Source organism: Trachypithecus francoisi, unplaced genomic scaffold, assembly GCF_009764315.1.
Source record: "Trachypithecus francoisi isolate TF-2019V2 unplaced genomic scaffold, Tfra_2.0 Lachesis_group2, whole genome shotgun sequence".
Classification (NCBI taxonomy): Eukaryota; Metazoa; Chordata; class Mammalia; order Primates; family Cercopithecidae; genus Trachypithecus; species Trachypithecus francoisi.
In genome coordinates, this window is record NW_022681465.1 from 109,107,002 (window position 1) to 109,130,923 (window position 23,922).

The window sequence follows — 23,922 nt, forward strand, 5'->3', positions numbered from 1 at the left end:
TTGTTAGAGAGCTCTCTGGCATCTCTTTTAAAAAAAAAAAAAAAAAAAGTTTTTTTTAAGAGACGTATATTGCCCAGATTAAAGTGGAAGTCTGGGACCATAGGTGTGTGCCACCACACTGGGCCTTGGGATCTCGTTTATAAGGGCATTTATTCCATTAATGAAAACTTTACCTTCATGGCAAAATCACCCCCCAAAAGGCCCACCTGCTAATACCATCATATTGATGGTTGGGATTTTAACATAAGAATTTGGGGCGGGGGGGACACAAACATTCAGTCCATAACATATGCCATTGGTTTCCAAGTCCATGTCTTTAGTCCATTCCTCTCCCAAGTTTTAAATCAAACCTTTGCCTGCCTGCTGTGGCAGGCCTAGAGTAGGTTGTCAATAGCCTTGGAATGAATGAACAAATGTTTAGAACTTATCATCTGGAACGAATGAACAAATGTTTGGAACTTATCTTCTCCATTCGCCCTTCTCCCCAAACCAGCCTATCCTCTCTTTTCTCTCTCTTCTTTAAACTACTTCCCCAAATACAAGCTTGCTTTGAAAGTCTTTGACTCATTATCCTTTTTCTTACTCCACAGTTACCAATTCCTATCCAGGTGTGGAAAAAAGACTGACTTGGATGCATTGGCTCCTTCCCTAAGCCTGCTTTGATTGCATTTCAGTCAGGCTTCTAATTTAGATCCAGTCACAGTGCAGTGTAATTACCAGTATCTTTCTCTCCCCACTGTATGAAGTTTGTGGGCATATAATTAATAAATGTTGGTTTGTTATTTCCTTCTTCAAATTTGTGTTAAAATAAGTGGCTGTTACGTATTGATGGACTCATAGTTTAATTATGCAGCTTTTAAAGCATATATTGATAGAAAATTTTTGAACCCTACTCCTGAAAATAAATCCCAAGATTTGAGCGATGAATCAGTATGGAGAAACAATTCCCAGAAGTGTTTCTTTGTGCATTCTTTAGTACTTACTTGACCATACACAAAATGTTAAATTATATACAGAGTGCATAGCAGCAATATGTTGAAGGACGTAAGTAGTGCTTGGTACATTAAATGAGAAAATGATCTCATTTGATTATAACAGGGCCTGTGGTGTATATATAGCTAAAATGGATATAGATAAGGTAATGTTCTCTCTGAATAGTTTGGGGTCATAAATTAATGTATTGTTTCTTGTTACTATGTTTATACCATTTCATTGTAATGCTGTAATAATTTCACTTGACTAATTGGGTGCAGAGGAAAATACAACTTTTTGCAGTTAGCTAAGAAGTTCTTTATTTTTGGTTTGAATTAGCATAATTATCTCTTCAGCTTGGAAAAGAAAAGGAAAACCTGTTTTTTTTTTTTTTTTTTTTTTTGTTGAGACGGAGTCTCGCTCTGTCGCCCAGGCTGGAGTGCAGTGGCCAGATCTCAGCTCACTGCAAGCTCCGCCTCCCGGGTTTACGCCATTCTCCTGCCTCAGCCTCCCGAGTAGCTGGGACTACAGGCGCCCTCCACCTCGCCCGGCTAGTTTTTTTTTTTAATAGAGACGGGGTTTCACCGTGTTAGCCAGGATGGTGTCGATCTCCTGACCTCGTGATCCGCCCGTCTCGGCCTCCCAAAGTGCTGGGATTACAGGCTTGAGCCACCGCGCCCGGCCAGGAAAACCTGTTTTAAGAAAAATGTTTAAATACAATTATTGTGTGTCAGTTTGGTGGCTAATATTCTTGATCTTAGGAAGCATGACTACAATCTAGTCTTTTTTGTTTGATTAATGTTGAGATTAAGAGCTGCTGGAAATGAATGTGTAGGTTGCTACTTACCTTCTCCCACTTTTTTGTGCCTCTGTAGGTACATGGACTATATCGCACAACAGGTGCGAGTTTTGAGAAGGCCCAACAAGAGTTTGCAACAGGTGTGATGTCCAACAAAACTGTCCAGACCGCAGCTGCAAATGCAGCTTCAACTGCAGCATCTAGTGCAGCTCAGAATGCTTTCAAGGGTAACCAAATTTAAGAATCTTCAAACAATACACTGTTACCTTTTGACTGTACTTTTTTCTCCAGTTACGGTATTCTACAAATATTTTTATGTTCAAAACACAGAGTACAGACAGCATGGATATTTCCTGTTCACTTGTGCATGGGCTAAAACCAGGAAAACTTCCTTGTCTTATTACTTTACCTAATAGTTTCTTAATATTTCAGTGTCCCTTGCAGAAAAAATATTACATGCTAAATAAATATTCTCCATATTTTTTGGGGGATGACGTTCAGTGAATTATTTCAGTGGTGACCCACTGAAAATTAATAATGGTACTTATGATTAAAAACACATTTAATACTAACTGCAGTAGTTCTTTCAAGAATCTTTAGAGATAAGGATTGTGCATTGGAAAAGTAAACTATGTTTCATTCCTTTTTCCCTATTTATATTGAAAGAAATAGGCCAGCAGAGACTTAGGGATTTTAAATTTTGGCTTGCTTTTTAGCTGTTTCAGTTACCAGTGAAGAGCCTATTTGCATTTTGTAGTAGATAATGTAGTATTTGTCATCTTTTTCTTTTCTTTTTTTTTTTTAGAGTAGCTGATATTTTGATAACAATCTCTGATTTGCATGGGCACCACATTTCTTATATTAAGAGAATTAGTATTTTGGCTTCTGTACTGCTTATGGTTGTAGGATTCAGGGGTTAATGGAATCACAGAAATGGTTTTCTGCAAGAGTTTCTTTTAAATAAAAAGTTTGGGGGTGCAATATAAGGATTTAATATAATACGCAGTACATTATCCAAAAGAGAAGGTAGTTAATGCAGTAGAAAGTAGTGGTAATAATTCCTTTTAAAAAAAAATTTCGGTAGTCATATAGTAACATTTTGCTATATGAAAACTTTGGTATATTCTGTGGTTACAACTAAGATTGTGTCTGGCAGCTCTTTTTGGGGGATGTGTGTGTGTGATTTTTAACAGAGGTATTAAAGGCTAGCCTAACTGTTGTCTAAAAAGAATGTACAGTATTTAAGGGATTTTCCTTTTAGCTTTTAATCTCCAGTGGCATTAAACATAAAAAGACCCTGGCATTTTTTCATGTACTTGAATCCCTAAATGCACCTGTCTTTCACTTTTTGAGACAGACTGAATATACCTAAAATTTCCAGCAATAGAAAAAAAGCATTTAACTTGCACCAAGCAAGAAAATATAAATACAGTTAAATGCATTAAGATAATCACATTAAAATTGTTACTATGCAGCACAGAACTTCGTTCTTATAGTATTCTTGGGTTCAAACTTTGAATCAATTTTAACACTGATTAAGTGACTCAAAGACATTTGTAAGTCATGCTACTGTGTTTTGAAAGTCTAGCTAATTTAAGATTGCAGAATGATAGATGGTGATTTTTCAATTAGATTTTAAGTAAGGATTGTGATATTAGAGGCTGGAAATCCTTATTTTTTAAAAAATCAGATAGGCATAAATAGTTAAATCGCTTTCATTCTCCCCAAACCTGGAGTTACAGAAAAAGTTTCATGCTAGAGGTGGGATGCCAAGTTCTCACTATCCATGAAGCAGTGCTGCGTGTTACTAGGTAACACAGATCCATCCAGATGGTGTTTACATTTGATTTATTTGGGATCTTATTGACATCAGGTATACTTGGAAGACATTTCTTTTACTCTTCAGCATATGAATTTAAAGCTGTTTTTGTAAATATTTCGAATCAGCGATAATTTCTACCTACATTCTCAACCAACTTAGCCAGTTTGTTTTTCAGAGCCTGTAGTGTTATTGGAAATCTTTTTTATCAGTGTGCTTTATTGAGTGTAGATTTTGCATACATTCAAAACATTAACCACAAAATACAGCAGGAGCACCTATATTCACCATTAACTTATATCCCAAGTCCATTTTTTTCTACACACTACAAACAAAAGATATATTAGAAACTTTTGAAAAATGCTGAAATACTTTGCTTCAGAATTGGAATGTTTATATTACATAGAAATCCTCAAAGGTAGCATTATTAAATAGCAAAGAATAATTAGAACCCACATCTTTTTTTGGTGTGGATGGGGAAAATGTTTTAAAATCCAGTTATTTAATACAAGTTTGAAAGAGAAAATTGTTTTTTAAAAATATACATGTGCATTGAAATGATGGCAATGCTTATAGTATGATCGTATGAAAGGAGCTTTAAATTCTTATATTTACTTTTCTCTATCAGTAAATTGTTAAATTTTCACTCAGCAAAAGATTGGCATTTGTTAGTGTTTTATATTTAATACTAAAATCACAGTCATGAAATCATAGTCATAAATGGTCTTCACGTAGTAGTCATCCATGTTATATTTGTTTGTAATATTAAATTATGGCGATTTTATTTCAAACTAAAGTTTGAACACTGGAAAATCATTACTCAGTGATTTGTAATTTGGGACTTGGATTATTTATCTAGAGATGTTTGTATATTTTGTCAGTAACTAATATTGCGCTGCCATCATGGTGACTGTCATGGTTCTACAGAAATGCCCTCCATGTGTCCCTCTAACGTTGCATGTTTCAGTGGGTTAGAAGTTTTGTATATTTATTGTATTAACACAGTGTCATAAAATAAAATGCTGTTTACTGGATGTTTGTTTGTATAATTTTGAACACTAGCAATTCAGAGACAGACATTGTTAAAGGTTTGATGTATATAGAAATTCCATGTTTGATTTTTTAAAAAATATGTGTATAAGTCTGTCATGTGCTAAACAAAATAATATGAAAGACCTACTTAACTCTGAGCAACAAAAAATGACCATTTTTCTGTTGCATTAGACCTTTACAGGTAGTGGAACGTGGGGTTTCATCCATATTAAATAGTTTGGCCCCTTTAAGGTCAAAATACAGATCATCTAGAAGTTAGATTCAAAATGGAAAACCTATTCGTGGCTCAGATATTTCATTGTGGATTAAAAATGGGTGTCTCTGTACTAGTATTGTATTTATTCAATTGTATTCTCATTTCTAACTTCGCTACCTATTGCTGTTTATGTACTGATGAAAGTACCTATTTGTGTATATTGGATTTTTCATTTGGTTAGCTAAAGAAGATGTAAAAATATCTAAAATAATGTTCATGGTGAATCTTATTTTGAGAAATACATGTTAAAAAAGGAACAGTATTCTTTATTTTCTGGTTGTTGTATTTTAAAAAGCGAGTTTGGATTTTTACACCTAATTTACTAGGAAAATATTCTGTAATTCATGTTAAGATAATGTATGGTTTGCATTTTAAGGGGATTTATGTTAGGTTAATTAGTCGTTTCTGTAAATCATTTGTAATAGTGCTTTTTACTCATTGCTGTATCTTTTTCTGAAAACACTGTTGTTAACATCTGATTCGGTACCCTTATTGGTACAAATCTGTGTTTAGCATGACTGTTTATATACAGAATTTTGTTATTTTTTGAGCATTTTTCCCTCCTGCTTATGTATACCTTAGAATTACCATGGCTGTCATACACCATTTCACTATATCTCCTTTCAGTTTTTCCTTAAGGAAAATGTCCAGAGGAATTTGTCCATTTCATGTGATTAAGCCCTTTAGAGGTGAAATAAGATTGGTTAATTTTAAAAAATTGAGGATGGTTAAAAAATAGAAAACACCTTACTTTGATACATTTTAAAGTACAATAGCATACATTTATTTAGAGTACAATAATGTGTTTAAAACATGAGTTGTTTTAAATACTTTTTTATTGAGCTAAAAAGTTTTATCTCACATATTAAGTATTACAGAAAGTGAAGTATTTTGGCTAGAATTTTAGGGCAAATTTTATAAAGCAGCATGCCTGTAATATTGGTGGGTATTTTTCAACTTTAGGACTTTATCACAGTATGTAGAGAGCTAGAAATAAATCTAGAAACTTTCTAAGCCAGGTATTGCCACTAATGTATCTTATATAAGCAGATATCCCTTATTTGAAAGTTGTAGGAAAATAGGGAAAAGACTGCTCTCCAGTTTTCTCACCCCCACCCCCCCGTGGGTTTTATATTTACAATTTAACTTTGGGGTTTGGGTAAGACAAACATTTAATGTATATAATTTTGATTAGTACTGGCCATGTTTCAAATGGCAAGGGAACATGGGAACTGTCATGTGGCAATGTAGTGAGTGTTAAACTTTGTGTTTGTCCAAATCCTGATTTATTTTTCAGTTCATATCTTTCTGGGCTTGACATGGCTGATGGTGTAGCTGAAACCGTCCTAACACTAAAAGCCATTTAATCTTTTTTCTTTTTTTTTTTTTGAGGCAGAGTCTCGCGCTGTCTCCCAGGCTGGAGTGCAGTGGCCGGATCACAGCTCACTGCAAGCTCCGCCCCCCGGCTTCACGCCATTCTCCTGCCTCAGCCTCCCGAGTAGCTGGGACTACAGGCGCCCGCCAGCTCGCCCGGCTGATTTTTTGTATTTTTTTTTTTTTTTTTGAGGCGGAGTCTCGCTCTGTCGCCCGGACTGGAGTGCAGTGGCCAGATCTCAGCTCACTGCAAGCTCCGCCTCCTGGGTTTCCGCCATTCTCCTGCCTCAGCCTCCCAAGTAGCTGGGACTACAGGCGCCCGCCACCTCGCCCGGCTAGTTTTTGTATTTTTAGTAGAGACGGGGTTTCACCATATTAGCCAGGATGGTCTCGATCTCCTGACCTCGTGATCCGCCCGTCTCGGCCTCCCAAAGTGCTGGGATTACAGGCTTGAGCCACCGCACCCGGCCTTAATCTTTTTTCTAATATTAAGGAGCAGAAAATAGTTAATCAATCACCCACCTAGTAATATAAGATTACTCTGAATATTATCTTCTATACATTAAAGCAGTTCCAGTTTGTAGAATAATACCATACAAGTTTTATTTTTAATTTCTAGTTATTTTCAGTGCTTACTTAAATGTAATTCTAGAATTCCTCCACAACTTTTAATATTTTGTATGCCAGTGATTCTCAAGATAAATCATGGTTGTAGTAGTTGTTACTGTTGGCAGTTTGTCGTAATATTCAGGTATTTTGGGGATGGGGGAAAACACCAAAAATCAGTGTCTTTTATCTGGTGATCACTTTGGTGTCTACAGTATTCTAGTCTCCTGCACAAAAACTGAACCCACTGGGCCTATGCATCCCTCACATTTTTTTTCTAGTATAAAAGCAATACATATGTGTTGTAGAACAATTAAAAATTCAGAAAGTGATAAATGAGAAAATAAAAATAAATCTTTAATTCTGCCATCTTGGGGTACCTCTGCTAATATTTTATTGTCTTCCAATCTTTTTCTATGCATATATATTTTGTAGAGTTAAGATATATAAGCAATATGGATTTTTAAAAACCGTATTTTCCCCTCACTCAGCTTTATGTCATAATGGCCTGATAGTTTACTTTTTTAAATTAACTTAATTTATAAAATCAATGTACATTTCAGTATAAATTATAGAAAATATAAGCAAAAGAAATAACTAAAATTCTCATAATTTTACATCCATGAATAACTTCTATTAAAATCTGGTTTATATCTTTCTATTAATTTTTCTAGGAAAAAAACTTCCTAATATTAAAAATGAGATGACCCCGTACATCCTTGTACATCCTTTAGGGATACTTACCTAGTTCCCAAAAGCCCCATTTCTTTGGGTCCTTAAAGTCCACACTGGTACTGGATGTCATCTGGCCATAGTGGACTCATTCCTGGTTCATCAGTTTTTTATTCTGAATATAGATATGTCTGGAACTCTACTGTTCCAGAATTGGAACATAAGAGGTAGCCATTTTCTGCCATGAGGAAGGAATCACCAAGAAAGCTGGTCTGCAATGAAAATGAAGAATGAAATAGACATAACAGGAGATGTAAAATGAATGACATAGAAAAGATCTAGTGGCTTTCCTTTTCCTTTACAGAGCCCTACTGCTCACCCTTATCCCATTATCCTCATAATCTTATCGCTTTTTCTCCCTCAGCTGTCTTGAATTGGTTTCTTATTACTTTTAACTGGAGGATCTTAACTAACACAACAGTTTATCTTATTTCAGTTATGATATAAATATATATTGACGATTTTAATATCTGAATATATTTCTGTAACATTTAGTATAGCTATATGGCTACCATCCTATGTATGTATCATAAAGTCTTATTCCTTTAGGTTTTGATTTTCAGGGTTTTAAAGTTATAAATAATTTATCAAGGAATATATTGTTGCTAAATGTAGGGACTCGAGCTTTTGTTTTCTCTTTAGTACAGATTGCTGAGTTAAAGGGCATGTATAGTTTTTAAAGCGCCTTTCATGTGCATTGCCAAGTTGCTCTCCAGACAAGTTTTATCCATATGTAACTCCATCAGCAATGTACAGAAAGGCCTCTTTCTTCACACCCTTGGCCAGCATTGGATGTTCCTTTTCTAAAAAGTCTTTTATCCCAATAGATTTTGACAAATCAGGAGGTTCCTTTTCTGAGCATTCTGGTTTCACATGGCTTATGAGCTCACCCAATGCTACGGGTTTGTTTGTTTGTTTTTGGTTTTGCTAAATAGGAGTAACTGAGTATCCTGCACCCACCAAGAAATATTCCACTTCCTGAAAGCTCTAAGGTGTAAAGATAATTAGCTGAATGCTCTGTTATAACAAGATGGAAAAAGAAATGGTGGCCTCAGGTAGCCAATCCACCAAGTCTCTCTAGGTAAAATTACATGGGTTTTGACAACAAGTTATGTTACCTTTCATAGATTGTAATTTTAAAATGATAATAGTCTGGGTGGACAGTATTTTCTTAGTTTTTTTCTAATAGTAACTTATTGTGGGCTTAACTGTATACCAGTGTTCTGTACTAAATGCTTTATATACATCACTTAATCTTCATACCAAATTTGTGATATAATTTCTGTTGTTGGCCTTGTTTTTGTAGAGTTCTAGGAAAATACCCCAAAGTACTCAGTGAGCAGTGGTGGTGAGGGGCTGGAGAGGGATGATGAGAACAGGCAGGTCCCCTGACTCCTGCCAAGCGTGGCTGCCCCACCATGCCGCCTCGTTCCAGTTGTCTTCCTTTTCATCCTTCCATATTTCCAGTCATTCATGTCCATCCTTTAGGGACAATGGATACTGGAAAAAAAATCAACAAAAAAATTTTTTTACATGATTTTTGGATTCTCCAGACCAAATGCTAACACCTGCCACCTAAAGGTGAGTCCTGCTGCCCATCCTTCAGCAGTGTAAATTTACTAAAGGGTCTTTGGCGTTTGCGAGTTTGGAGAAACTTCAGTTAAGGACAAATCCTTATTATTAGGTTAAATATGCTTCTTGTGTGATTATAATAGTTGCTTACCCTGAATGAGAGATTATTGATACTAAGAAAACAGTGAGAACTGTCACAGCCTATCATTTACTTTCCCACTGTCATATACTGAATTTCTTGTGTCTGTTTTCAGGATTGAGCTAAATCCTGATTGATAAATTGAGATATATGATGTCATCTTCAAAATTACGAAAAATCACTAGGTGTTTTCTCTGAAACGGAGGAAGAAGCAGTGTTTTCATCAGTTGTGATGGTGAGGCCCTTTTGGAGTTTTATTTGGAAGTTATTCTAAGTGTCTGCAATGCAGAGATATTGGTGTTGCCCAGGAGTTTGCATTGGCTGCCTTCCCACCCTGTGCATTCCAGGTAGAAGGAAACAAAACAGTTTGAGGGGGAGAGGGGGTTACCTTTGTTGTCAAACATATATCTGAGCTTTGACTTTGCCACTTATTAGCTTTCTAACCTGGGACACATTATTTAACCTCAGTTATTTAAGTGACAGTTACCTGTAAAATGATAGTAGTAGTTTCTGTCTCATACGGTTTTGATGAATAAATGAATTTTGTGAAGTGCTTAGTGTAGTATCTGCCCTTAGAAATTGCACAATAACTAAGGACACTTACCATCTCTCAGGTGTATTGATGACTCCCAAATCAATCTCTCTCCCTAGTATAGTCCTAGCTGCACACAGGACTTCTACATTGGCAGCCTAAGCTGAACCTCCTCACCTTCACTGTCCCTGCTTTTTCTGGAGTCTTCATCTTGGTGATCACATCACCTTCCACCCAGTGTCTACACTAAATACCTGGCTGTCATCCTAGACTCTTTCCTCTCCTTCCCCTTCACTTCTGATCAGTCCACCTGTCCATTCTTTTCCCCTAACATAGAATTCATCCCATTGACTGTCTTTTACCATCACTGCCTTAATTCAGGCTTTTGTCTCTTGTGAATAAAATCATAGTGGTTTCTCTTAAACATAGGCACTTCCTGGACTGTCTACCTGTAGGTGTTTAATTTTTCAGGATGTTTGGCTATAAAAAGCTAAAAAGCTGCTAATAGCAATGTGTTACTTGATTGACTTTTCTTTCCCATGTGGTTTTGGTTTCACTGCTTCCTCTTTTTGTATGCTTTTATCTGTGTCCTGTGTACCTTAGTAAAATTGGCAGTTCATGTCTGCAAGACTTATCTTACACAGCTGTTCAGGGTAAGGAGAGGAAGTTGAGCAAGGAAGAAGATAGTAGTAGGAGCAGCAGGGGGATGGCTCTGCCAAATGACTCAGCTGCTAGTGAGGGCCTCTGAAATAAAGTTGTTGGTTCTTACTGCTTTGAAGAGTAAAGTTTGCTTTGATGCCTTACCCTTCATTGTTTGAGGGTTGAAAAAGATTGTTGGAAACTACTGAAATAATATCCACATAAAACGTCCATGTTAGTAAGGACCGTTCTAAGTGGTTGTTTGGTTAAGCAAAAGCTTTAAGGGGGTGTAGGTGTAATTTGAATGCAGCATGTTCCAGGAAGATCAGTGTGGAAAGTGGACCTAGTAGCAGAATTGCTAGATAACAACTAAGGATGGGAAGTGGGGGAAGCACATAGGAGGATTCCCCAGCTTCTGCCATTCTCTGTGGATTAAATTTTGGAGAGTATAACAGCTGAAAAAGCAATGGAAATTTTCTAATTTTTCTTGGGTTATTCAAATCATGATTATTTGGAAAACCGTGTGTGGTTTTTTTAAACTGATGTGGGTAACTTTGTCAGCTTTTATTTTTATTAGAAACCAGAACATAAATGTAGTTTCAACTGTCATAGGTCCTAGATCAGGGAAAGAAATTGCCTTTTTTTTGTGTGTATGAAATAATAAATGCTTCATGGGATACAGGGAGTTGAAAGAGTTGAGAAGGGGATTTAGTGTCATTCTTGAGTTTATAAATTAGAATTCCACCTATTCTGGATGAGGCTTTTTATGGCCAGGATTACCTTCAGGAAATACGGATGTGGAACGGCACCATATCATTGGCTTTTATGTTTAGGGTTGTTGTTGGAAGAGGAGAATGTGTCTTTCAGTTAACTTTCCCCCCTTGTCATTGTTACATATTTATGTTTGAAAATCCCTTTTTAATGGAGCATTTTCATATTTCATAGCTTTACTTTAAAATTAAGATGTTTATAATACTTGAGATGTTTTTTCCTATTTATAATTGTGTTGATGCTTCTTCAAGGAAGAAATACGTACTTGACATTAAAGATAACACAGATAGTGACATATATGTTACTAGTGAATGGGATAGTTTAAAATACCTCAATATCTTTTTCCATTCATCAACATTACATGTAAGCTAGTGTTTAAAATAAATGTTGACTGATTGATAGGTATTTTCTTGATCAGATTATACACATCATATTGAAGCCAGTATACTCAGACTTGAAAGACTAAGAATGAATTTGCAAAATCTGGTTTAATTAAGATCTGGGGAGGGGAGCACATTGTGAAAATACATATGCACAGGAACCGAATCAATGCTAGACAAACAATGTATTAGTTTACAATATAATAGGGTAACTACAAGTTTGAAGGCTCAAATTGAGTCCATCAGCTGTAAATACAATTTTATATTTGGCTCAAGTGGCTGTTGAATATCAAATGGTGCTGAGTTCCTCCAAAGCACCTAATGACCCCCCTCAGCCTTGGAAGGAGTTTCACCACAGTCTCGGAAGAAATCCCAGTCGTGCCTTTAACTCTTTTGGCCCTTGGGAGTCATTGCAACCCCAATACAAATGCCGGCCAGGGATTTCCAGTGGCCACAAGTTATTGCACAGAGAGGTCTGTTCTAAGCCAGACTCTTACAGCTAAGGAGGTGTGAGATTAGCCCTTAAATAGTGGTCTAGCGTTAGCATGGTCTATAAAAGCATGTTAAGAAATAGCTCCTCAGTGATTATGTACCAGCTACTAGTTATCTTACTAAGAGAAAAGGCAACATGGCAGCTTCACATTTCACATGAAAGACTAGCATTAACTGGGCCTGGCTTGCTGGCTTAACCTTGACATATGCTAGTGATTATTTTAGACCCAGGAGAAAATGATTTCATACCAGTCTTTTCTTCACATAAGATTTGTGTAGCATTAAAATTATAGGTTACTGAATAAGCCATGAAGGCAAAAATGTGGAACTCTCCTTTGCCAAAACAGAAACATTCCTGTTTTGACTCCTGTCCAGTTTCCAGAACAACAAAACATACATACACCTTTGTTATTGCACATCTTTCACACGAACTTGTGTATGTATAATATACACATATATTTTTAAATATGCTACACATAAAAAAAGACTATGGCACTTTACAGAATATATGTTTAACAAAGATCATTACACCACAGATGTTTGAAAACTATAAAAAACCCTTACACAATTAATGCAACATTGTTTGAATTATCAGCACACAGGTTTAAAAAATCCACAGAATCCAAGGCAAATATTTCTGCCTCAGAGTTCACTGAGAAGCGCAGCCCATCCCATCCTGTCATGAGACTTTCTTTAAGCACAAATTCAGGCAAAATAAATAAGACTATCCTGGTAGTAATAATGGTCCTATTTATTAGAAAAATAAGTGTGAGCCAACAATCTATTTTTAACATTTCTTTCTAGCATATTCCTCATACCCAGTGGTTTTTAAACAGCTGTGTGGAAGAGTATGGTTTAGACTAGCATGATATTAGATGGTCCTTTCACACCAAGCCTGGCTAATGAATTCAAGGTTTAAAAATCCCAACATTACCTTTTTACTATTTACTCAGTGTTTAGGTAGTTTTTAGTGGTTTGGGGTTTTGTGTGTGTGCATACCTGTGCTTTTGTCTTCTGTGTGTTCAAATGAATAACATAAACACTGTCAAGTGACTTTATTATGGCCAAGAAGTCACACTCCCTTGTGACTGTTTCCAGGTTGATCTAGAGGTACACTGCTGCCTTAGCCAAAGATCGGGTGATGGACATGCTTGGAGGATCCTCTGAGCTTAGGACTTAACTTGTAAGGACACCGAGATTGTAAACCTACTGTCAGAAAATGGTTTCTCTATCCCAGAAAGAAAAAAAAAAAAGTGAGTCTTCTGATAAGTTTATGGAAAAATTTTGTGTTTTCCATCAAGATTTGTCTGATGAATGGGATTGCTTTTAATGAAAATTATTGCCAAGGTTTGAGACTTGGTTAGAACATTATAAATGTACACACAGAGACAGGAGCTTTGTCCAGTGGCTCCTCCAGCCTCTTTCTGGGTGGTGTTAGAGATATGGTTAATGTTTCTCCTAGGCTGCTATGAAGATACCCGTTTTTTTTCTTCACCAAAATCACAGGATTTATATCTCGCTCACTTTGAATTTTGGTTCAGGAATGGGAAACTCATTAAGGCCTAACACCTCCCACCCCTTTTGCCCTTAGCCCTTATCTGTGAGATAAGATGGTTTCTCATATAGGCCCCAAACCAGAATGCAGTAAAACTTTAGTTGTCCCATTCCATCTCTGTGTAATTATCTGTTCTGCACCACGATATGGTGCTTTAGACTCAGACAGCTTTAACATGATTCACTTGGGGCAAGGTTGCAAAATCTGAACCAGGGTTGTATAGCTGGTAGCACTTAACACACAATACCTTGTCCACAGAAGGTACTTTTTCAAAACAAAGTCCTCAAGCGAGCAGATTAATGAACCCAAAGACCTACACTTTTTCCCCTTCCAGAAATCTCTTAAAGTGCTAAGGAGTGTTTCTGTATCATGATACAATTTTGAAGCTCCCATAATGTCAGAGTAGTTTGTTTCTGTGATGCTGTGGTCATTCTGAGATACTATCTTCCTGAATCAGTGATATTGGTTAATTAGGAAAGTAGTTTAAAAGCCCCTGAATCCTTATTCATAGTGGTATTTGATTCTTTTTGTAAACAGGTGTAGGCAGTGCTGTGACCTTGATCTAGCTCCTCTTTTTGAATTAACTTTGTCCTCTGTACTTTCCTGGAATTAATTAAAGTCTTGGCTGCAGTTCTTCAGTTGCAGCAATTTAATTTTATCTCAGTCTGCTTTCAGGATCAACACCAGTAACTACAAAAACTTAACTCCCATAACTAGCTTCTTTTTGTTGTAGAATGCCATTCTGCTACTGTCGGGATTGGAAATAGAGCTGACTACAGCACGGTCACCAAATAGGGAGGAAAGGTCTCCCCGCAAGTGCCGAGATTCTGGCAAGTCCTCCCAGTGAACATCTGAATGAGCCGCAGCTGGCTTGGAGACCTCAGTCCCTGGAAGGAGGAAACAGAGTGAGGTTTCCTTTGGCAGTCAAAGCACAATCCTAACCTTAGGAGAAAAACATGTGATCTCCAGAAGAGGACACTGGGCCAGAACTGGTGCTAGCCTGGCTGCTGGGAAGAGGAAAAAATATGTCTTCACTAGCAAGATTTCATATTTATTTTTGTTCTCATATGATTGTATAGGTCCTTATTGTTTCTTTACTCAAATTTCTAAAATCTCTGGAGTGACAGTTCAGTTGATCCACCTTACCCTAGGATTCAGCCTAGAATAAGTTCCACAGCATGACTCCACACCACCCCTGCTGACCCCTTTGGTCAGCTAAGCAAAAGACAGTATCTTGCTGTGCCCTTTAGCAAACACATCCTGTCCCCAGTAAAATTTATAGTTTTCTGTTCGTCTCCAACTGAGATGCCTTGAAAGAACAGAGGAAAACAAAAACTCCAACCCAAAACCCCATTCTGAGGCAGAGATGCTCACAGACAGGCAGCGTTGGAGCAGAAGCAGCCTGCAAATCTGGCGGATGGTCTCTTCTGTTACCAGAGAAACTGCTGCCCTAATGATTTAGATTATTATCCTTCATAGAACCTGGGGGAGATGGAGTCTGACAGAACTTGGTAACTCCAGGTCAGGGATTATATACTATTTTCATGTTCCATTCCTTATAATGTCCACTGAAGACCGCATGTCCAGTAACTTTGCGTAGCTGGATGTGGCCTCTCACTGGTCCTGTTTAAGCCTCGGGCCGTGGAACGTGGCTTTGGTAGGTAAAGGTTGGTTCTCCACTTGACTCAAATGATGAAACTGTGAACTGTTTCACAAGATTACTCAAGGGAGAAAATGGCATTAATGTCTTCTCCAAACTAAAGGAGGCAGATCAGGTTTTTCCCCTCTTCAATTTCTTCCTGTACTTTGTCACTGGAGGTTGCAATTTCTGCTTGTGCGGAGAAGACAGCACAGATGAAAGTGAGGACTGTGCCCCCGATGGCGGTATAAAAGGCCCAGCCCAAGGAGCAGTCTCCAGGTTTGTAGGCAGATGCATAATGTCCACAGTAGTCTATGGCCTTCTGGCAACCCCAGCCAGCAGGGTAGAGTATCAAACCAAGGATAAGGAATAGACCTGCAGAACAAAAGAGAAAACAGGTTAGAAAATCCCCATGGGGCTACAACTGTCCAGATCTGATGTAATTGTTACTCGATTTGCTTGCTTTGGGCAAGAGCATCTATTCTGCAACAGAAAGTGTTGGGACTGTTTTCATGCAACTAATGTGACCTGATCAAGAAATAACACATTATTAGAAATATTTTCAGCCACTTTTTTACATGTTGGAATGTGAATCCACTAAAAATTTCTCTTCTAGAAAAGCAAATTGTTACTTTTCTTCTTCTTAAGACAGAGTCTCAATCTGTTGCCCAGGCAGGAGTGCAGTGGTGCATCTGTAGCTCACTGCACTTGAACTCCTGGGTTCAAGCTATCCTCCTGCCTCAGCCTCCCAAGTAGCTGGGATTACAGGCACACACCACCACACCTGGCTAAGTTTTCGTTTAAGTAGAGATGAGTCTTGCTATGTTGCCTAGGCTGGTCTCAAACTCCTAAGCTCAAGTGATCCTCCCACCTGAGCCTCCACCATTCGTGGCCAACTTGTTACTATGTATTCCCACAGGGCTTTTGGTGCACTGAGCATTTCTCTTTTGGTCTAAGGCAGATGTTGGCAAACTAAGGCCCTCAAGCCAAATGTAGGTTTACAAGTAAAGTTTTATTGGAACACAGCTGCAGCCATTCATTTTTGGATGCCTATGACTGCTTTGCTATGGTCTGCAAAACCTAAAATATTTACTGTCTTTCTGCAGAAAGGGTTTGCCAACTCCTGGTATAAGCAAAATTCACACAGAACCATCTGATGTCAGCCTGATTAAATGCAAGAGCAAGGGCCAAGAGGGAGACCAGGTCTTTACCTGATTTGTTACAAACAAATTGCAAACTTTGTAAGGACTTTCTGTCTGTGTACTTTTAAGAGAGTAGACACTAATAAGCTTTACTTCCATTCTGCTGACCCTACTACCTTGTAATTTTAAACACCTATTTTCCTGTTCTTCACAGCATTACTGCTCACTATATAACCAGAATGCATCATTCGAGTTATTTTTCATGCCTAGTCCCACCAAAGCTAGGACTAGGGTGAGGCACAAAAGGAGTCGCTTGCTGACCCTCAGGTATCAGCCCTGTTGCCTGCAGTGGGTGCCTCACCCTGGCTGCCAGTCACAAGACAACAGCTCCTCCCAAAAAAGCCAGAGGCCTGAAATGACAAAAGCAGCCTAGGCCCCCCAGATTTTACTCAGCAAAACCTTAAACCTTTCTTGGTAACAAATCTTTAGGCCAGGTGCAGTGGCTCACGGCTGTAATCCCAGCACTATGGGAGGCTGAAGCAGGTGTATCACGAGGTCAACAGAGTGAGACCATCCTGGTCAACATGGTGAAACCCCGTCTCCACTAAAAATACAAAAATTAGCTGGGTGTGGTGGCACGCCTGTAGTCCCAGCTACTCGGAAGGCTGAGGCAAGAGAAGCGCTTGAACCCGGGAGGTGGAGGTTGCAGTGAGCTGATATCGTCCAGCCTGGCGAAAGAGACTCCGTCTCAAAAAAAAAAAAAAAAAAAAAAAAAAAAAAAAAAAAAAAAAGGAAAAAAAATATATATGTATTTATATTTATATATAGATATATTTTAAAGGCCTTTATTTCACCTGCAAGATACTGCAAGAGGAGGAAGAGGGCTTTATCCTATGTGGAGGGGAAAAACGTTTTCTCTGAAAAATTCAACCTATGTAATCAAGAATGCTCGATTACAAAGTTCCCACTTTTTAGATACCTGGGAATATCAATTCTGCACTTATTAATCTTGGCTCTGAGTTCTGTTTCTTTACCTACCTTGACTGAAATTCTCTGGGTTTATCCCACCAAAGCTTCTAAGTCATTTACAGCAACTTCCCCACAAAGAAAACGTGACTGACTTTATGGCAGTATGAGGCTTGAAGGAAGACTGGGGACAGTGTGTCAACCCACACATCACAACTTTGATAGTGGTCTTCATCCTGTGATGGTGTCCAGCTTGGCATGTCACTACCAGGGCATTTGGGATCTCAGTGTCCCCACCCCATCACATTGTTCTTCTCAGATGGCCTCAAGGGACTTTGTAGCAGGGGTGGAGTAGAGGGAATCCATTCAGATGCTGTCTGAAGGGGGGTGATTCACAAGGAAGTCTTTCTAACCCCATGGCCCTCTACAGATCTGAGTGGTGGGAACCTGGGAAGCAATGAGTTGTAGCAAGAAAATGTGATTGGTGCTGGGAAGATCAAGTGAAGCTGGAGAGAAGCTGTAAGAAATGACCAGCAGCCAGTGCAGACTCCTGGTCCTCCAGAATATGGAAGGTCCTGAACCAGCAATGAAAGGGTAGAAATCAAGCAGCAGAAAAGACCCCACAGTCTAGTGCAAGGGCAGGAGGCTAGAACACAAACCAGAAATATGGTGGACCACAGCAGAGACTCACCAAATTAAGAGGTGATTCCGTTAATAGTTATGAGCTCTGACTTTAGTTTGAATCCAGGCTGTGCCCTCTGTGGGTTGAGCGACTGATGGATGATTCTTCACCTATAGAATGGACTAATCCATCACTTATAGGTGGCTGTGAATCGTGAAGTCTGTTCTACCATTGTAACAACACCGGAAACAGACGAGCAGCCTGAACACAGGTCAAGCCCTTGGCAGGCCCCTCCCACACAGAAGCAGACCAGCTTTTGTTAAGGGCAAATTTTGAGAAGTATAACAATTTGGGGAGAGAAGAGACCCCTAGGCTACACTTCAGTGCTCTTGAAAAAATATTCTCCATCTGAACAGAAGTTTATTCAGCTGAGATCTAAAATGATTTAACCAATTCTTAAATATTTCTAAGGCCTATGGTAAACCCCAATTACTCTTGTCTACATCCCACTTTGTTCCCTGTGAAGCACCCCACTAGGTATGATGGGGACGTTAATAGTTTTCTTCCTCCAGGTCCTAAGGTGCCACTCTGGTGTACCCTCCCTGGGCCTTCTGTACAATGTCCCCCAGCCCAGCATGCAAAGGCATTTTTGGGTGTGCTGCAGCCTCTGCCCTAAAGCTCGGAGTGTAGGCTGAGGTGGAGCAGCATTAGCTGCTCTTCCCTTTAAAAGATCAAAGTGTTCATATGTTTTGTTCCAATTCAACATTAACTGCATGTTTCATTTGTATTATATGTGGCTTAAATGTAAAATGAACACATTTTATTTTTTTATTATACTTTAAGTTCTAGGGTACATGTGTACAATGTGCAGGTGTGTTACATATGTATACATGTGCCATGTTGGTGTGCTGCGCCCATTAACTCATCATTTACATTAGGTATACATCCTAATGCTATCCCTCTCTCCCGCCCATAGGACCCGGTGTGTGATGATTCCCTTCCTGTGTCCAGGTGATCTCCCTGTTCAGTTCCCACCTATGAGTGAGAACATGCGGTGTTTGGTTTTCTGTTCTTGCGATAGTTTGCTGAGAATGATGGTTTCCAGCTGCATCCATGTCCCTGCAAAAGACACGAACTCATCCTTTTTTATGGCTGCATAGTATTCCATGGTGTATATGTGCCACATTTTCTTAATCCAGTCTGTCACTGATGGACATCTGGGTTGATTCCAAGTCTTTGCTATTGTGAATAGTGCCGCAATAAACATACGTGTGCATGTGTCTTTACAGCAGCATGACTTATAATCCTTTGGGTATATCCCCAGTAGTAGGATGGCTGGGTCATATGGTACTTCTAGTTCTAGATCCTTGAGGAATCGCCACACTTTTTTCCACAATGGTTGAACTAGTTTACAGTCCCACCAACATTGTAAAAGTCTTCCTATTTCTCCACATCCTCTCCAGCACCTGTTGTTTCCTGATTTTTTAACGATTGCCATTATAACTGGTGTCAGATGGTATCTCATTGTGGTTTTGATTTGCATTTCTCTGCTGGCGAGTGATGATAAGCATTTTTTCATCTGTCCTCTTCTTTTGAGAAGTGTCTGTTCATATCCTTTGCCCACTTTTTGATGAGGTTGTTTTTTTCTTTTTTTTTTTTTTTTTTTGAGACGGAGTCTCGCTCTGTCGCCCAGGCTGGAGTGCAGTGGCCGGATCTCAGCTCACTGCAAGCTCCGCCTCCCGGGTTTACGCCATTCTCTCGCCTCAGCCTCCCGAGTAGCTGGGACTACAGGCGCCCGCCATCTCGCCCGGCTAATTTTTTTTGTATATTTTAGTAGAGACGGGGTTTCACCGTGTTAGCCAGGATGGTCTCGATCTTCTGACCTCGTGATCCGCCCGTCTCGGCCTCCCAAGGTGCTGGGATTACAGGCTTGAGCCACCGCGCCCGGCCGAGGTTGTTTTTTTCTTGTAAATTTGTTTGAGTTCTTTATAGGTTCTCGATATTAGCCCTTTGTCAGATGAGTAGATTGCAAAACTTTTCTCCCATTCTGTAGGTTGCCTGTTCACTCTGATGGTAGTTTCTTTTGCTGTGCGGAAGCTCTTTAGTTTAATTAGATCCCATTTGTCAATTTTGGCTTTTGTTGCCGTTGCTTTTGATGTTTTAGACATGAAGTCCTTGCCCATGCCTATGTCCTGAATGGTATTACCTAGGTTTTCTTCTAGGGTTGTTATGGTTTTAGGTCTAACATTTAAGTCTCTAATCCATCTTGAATTAATCTTCGTATAAGGGGTAAGGAAAGGATCCAGTTTCAGCTTTCTACTTATGGCTAGTCAATTTTCCCAGTACCATTTATTAAATAGGGAATCCTTTCCCCATTTCTTGTTTTTGTCAGGTTTGTCAAAGATCAGATGGCTGTAGATGTGTGGTATTATTTCTGAGGACTCTGTTCTGTTCCATTGGTCTATATCTCTGTTTTGGTACCAGTACCATGCTGTTTTGGTTACTGTCGCCTTGTAGTATAGTTTGAAGTCAGGTGGAGTGATGCCTCCAGCTTTGTTCTTTTGGCTTAGGATTGTCTTGGCAACGCAGGGTCTTTTTTGGTTCCATATGAACTTTAAAGCCGTTTTTTCCAATTCTGTGAAGAAAGTCATTGGTAGCTTAATGGGGATGGCATTGAATCTATAAATTACCTTGGGCAGTATGGCCATTTTCATGATACTGATTCTTCCTATCCATGAGCATGGTATGTTCTTCCATTTGTTTGTGTCCTCTTTGATTTCACTGAGCAGTGGTTTGTAGTTCTCCTTGAAGAGGTCCTTTACATCCCTTGTAAGTTGGATTCCTAGGTGTTTTATTCTCTTTGAAGCAATTGTGAATGGAAGTTCATTCCTGATTTGGCTCTCTGCTTGTCTGTTACTGGTGTATAAGAATGCTTGTGATGTTTGCACACTGATTTTGTATCCTGAGACTTTGCTGAAGTTGCTTACAGCTTAAGGAGATTTTGGTCTGAGACAATGGGGTTTTCTAAATATATAATCATGTCATCTACAAACAGGGACAATTTAACTTCCTCTTTTCCTGAATACCCTTTATTTCTTTCTCTTGCCTGATTGTCCTGGCCAGAACTTCCAACACTACGTTGAACAGGAGTGGTGAGAGAGGGCATCCCTGTCTTGTGCCAGTTTTCAAAGGGAATGCTTCCAGTTTTTGCCCATTCAGTGTGATACTGGCTGTGGGTTTGTCATAAATAGCTCTTATTATTTTGAGATATGTTCCATCAATACCGAATTTATTGAGTTTTTAGCATGAAGGGCTGTTGAATTTTGTCAAAGGCCTTTTCTGCATCTACTGAGATAATCATGTGGTTTTTGTCTTTGGTTCTGTTTATATGCTGGATTACGTTTATTGATCTGCGAATGTTGAACCAGCCTTGCATCCCAGGGATGAAGCCCACTTGATCATGGTGGATAAGCTTTTTGATGTGCTGCTGGATTCGGTTTGCCAGTATTTTATTGAGGATTTTTGCATCGATGTTCATCAGGGATATTGGTCTAAAATTCTCTTTTTTTGTTGTGTCTCTGCCAGGCTTTGGTATCAGGATGATGTTGGCCTCGTAAAATGAGTTAGGGAGGATTCCCTCTTTTTCTATTAATTGGAATAGTTTCAGAAGGAATGGTTCCAGCTCCTCCTTGTACCTCTGGTAGAATTCGGCTGTGAATCCGTCTGGTCCTGGACTTTTTTTTGGTTGGTAGGCTATTAGCTATTGCCTCAATTTCAGAGCCTGCTATTGGTCTATTCAGGGATTCAACTTCTTCCTGGTTTACACTCTCACTTGGGAGAGCATTTAGTCCATTGACATTTAAGGTTAATATTGTTATGTGTGAACTTGATCCTGTCATTATGATATTAGCTGGTTGTTTTGCTCGCTAGTTGATGCAGTTTCTTCCTAGCATCAATGGACTTTACATTTTGACATGTTTTTGCAATGGCTGGTACCTGTTGTTCCTTTCCATGTTTAGTGCTTCCTTCAGGATCTCCTGTAGGCAGGCCTGGTGGTGACAAAATCTCTAAGCATTTGCTTGTCTGTAAAGGATTTTATTTCTCCTTCACTTATGAAACTTAGTTTGGCTGGGTATGAAATTCTAGGTTGAAAAATATTTTTTTTTTTTTTACCATTCTCAACAGATGCATTTTAATTTCAACACTCTCTTTTTTATTTTTTATTATACTTTAAGTTCTAGGGTACATGTGCATAACGTGCAGGTTTGTTACATATGTATACTTGTGCCATGTTGGTGTGCTGCACCCATCAACTCGTCAGCACCCATCAATTCATCATTTATATCAGGTATAACTCCCAATGCAATCCCTCCCCCCTCCCCCCCATGATAGGCCCCGGTGTGTGATGTTCCCCTTCCCGAGTCCAAGTGATCTCACTGTTCAGTTCCCACCTATGAGTGAGAACATGCGGTGTTTGCTTTTCTGTTCTTGTGATAGTTTGCTAAGAATGATGGTTTCCAGCTGCATCCATGTCCCTACAAAGGACGCAAACTCATCCTTTTTTATTGCTGCATAGTATTCCATGGTGTATATGTGCCACATTTTCTTAATCCAGTCTGTCACAGATGGACATTTGGGTTGATTCCAAGTCTTTGCTATTGTGAATAGTGCCGCAATAAACATACGTGTGCATGTGTCTTTATAGCAGCATGATTTATAATCCTTTGGGCATATACCCAGAAAGGTCAGGTTACACACAAAGGGAAGCCCATCAGACTAACAGCAGATCTCTCGGCAGAAACTCTGCAAGCCAGAAGAGAGTGGGGGCCAATATTCAACATTCTTAAAGAAAATAATTCCCAGCCATCCCACTACTGAAAATTATTTTCTTTAAGAATGTTGGCCGGGCACAGCGGCTGAAGCCTGTAATCCCAGCACTTTGGGAGGCCGAGACAGGTGGATCACGAGGTCAGGAGATCGAGACCATCCTGGCTAACACGGTGAAACCCCATCTCTACTAAAAATACAAAAAAAAAAAAAACTAGCCGGGCGAGGTGGCAGGCACCTGCAGTCCCGGCTACTCGGGAGGCTGAGGCAGGAGAATGGCGTAAACCCGGGAGGCGGAGCTTGCTGTGAGCTGAGATCCGGCCACTGCACTCCAGCCTGGGTGACAGAGCGAGACTCCATCTCAAAAAAAAAAAAAAAAAAGAATGTTGAATATTGGCCCCCACTCTCTTCTGGCTTGTAGAGTTTCTGCCAAGAGATCTGCTGTTAGTCTGATGGGCTTCCCTTTGTGTGTAACCTGACCTTAATCTCTGGCTGCCCTTAACATTTTTTCCTTCATTTCAACTTTGGTGAATCTGACAATTATGTGTCTTGGAGTTGCTCTTCTCGAGGAGTATCTTTGTGGCTTTCTCTGTATTTCCTGAATTTATTTGATTGTTGGCCTGCCTTACTAGGTTGGGGAAGTTCTCCTGGATGATATCCTGCAGAGTGTTTTCCAGCTTGGTTCCGTTTTCCCCGTCACTTTCAGGCACACCAATCAGACGTAGATTTGGTCTTTTCACATAGTCCCATATTTTTTGGAGGCTTTGTTCATTTCTTTTTACTCTTTTTTCTCTACACTTCTCTTCTCACTTCATTTTATTCATTTGATCTTCAATCGCTGATACTCTTTCTTCCAGTTGATCGCGTTGGTTACTGAAGCTTGTGCATTTGTCACGTAGTGCTCATGTCATGGTTTTCATCTCTATCAGTTCTTTTAAGATCTTCTCTGCACTGATTATTCTGGTTATCCATTCATCCATTCTTTTTTCCAAGGTTTTTTGTTTCTTTGCACTGGTTACGTAGTTCCTCCTTTAG

The 23,922-nt window shown here is 39.1% G+C and overlaps 2 protein-coding genes across 4 annotated transcripts in view; one reads left to right on the top strand and one right to left on the bottom strand.

Annotated features, from left to right (window-relative positions):
- SCAMP1 (secretory carrier membrane protein 1) overlaps positions 1-5,376 on the top strand; it is a 129,874-nt gene extending 124,498 nt beyond the window's left edge. For both annotated transcript variants that reach the window (XM_033179947.1, XM_033179948.1), the window contains one exon: positions 1,848-5,376. In XM_033179947.1, coding sequence (XP_033035838.1) covers positions 1,848-2,012 — 165 coding nt within the window. In that variant the 3' untranslated portion in view covers positions 2,013-5,376. The remainder of the gene's footprint in view (positions 1-1,847) is intronic.
- Positions 5,377-11,729: 6,353 nt separating this feature from the next.
- Positions 11,730-23,922, bottom strand: part of LHFPL2 (LHFPL tetraspan subfamily member 2) — a 166,181-nt gene continuing 153,988 nt past the window's right edge. For both annotated transcript variants that reach the window (XM_033179949.1, XM_033179950.1), the window contains one exon: positions 11,730-15,705. In XM_033179949.1, coding sequence (XP_033035840.1) covers positions 15,449-15,705 — 257 coding nt within the window. In that variant the 3' untranslated portion in view covers positions 11,730-15,448. The remainder of the gene's footprint in view (positions 15,706-23,922) is intronic.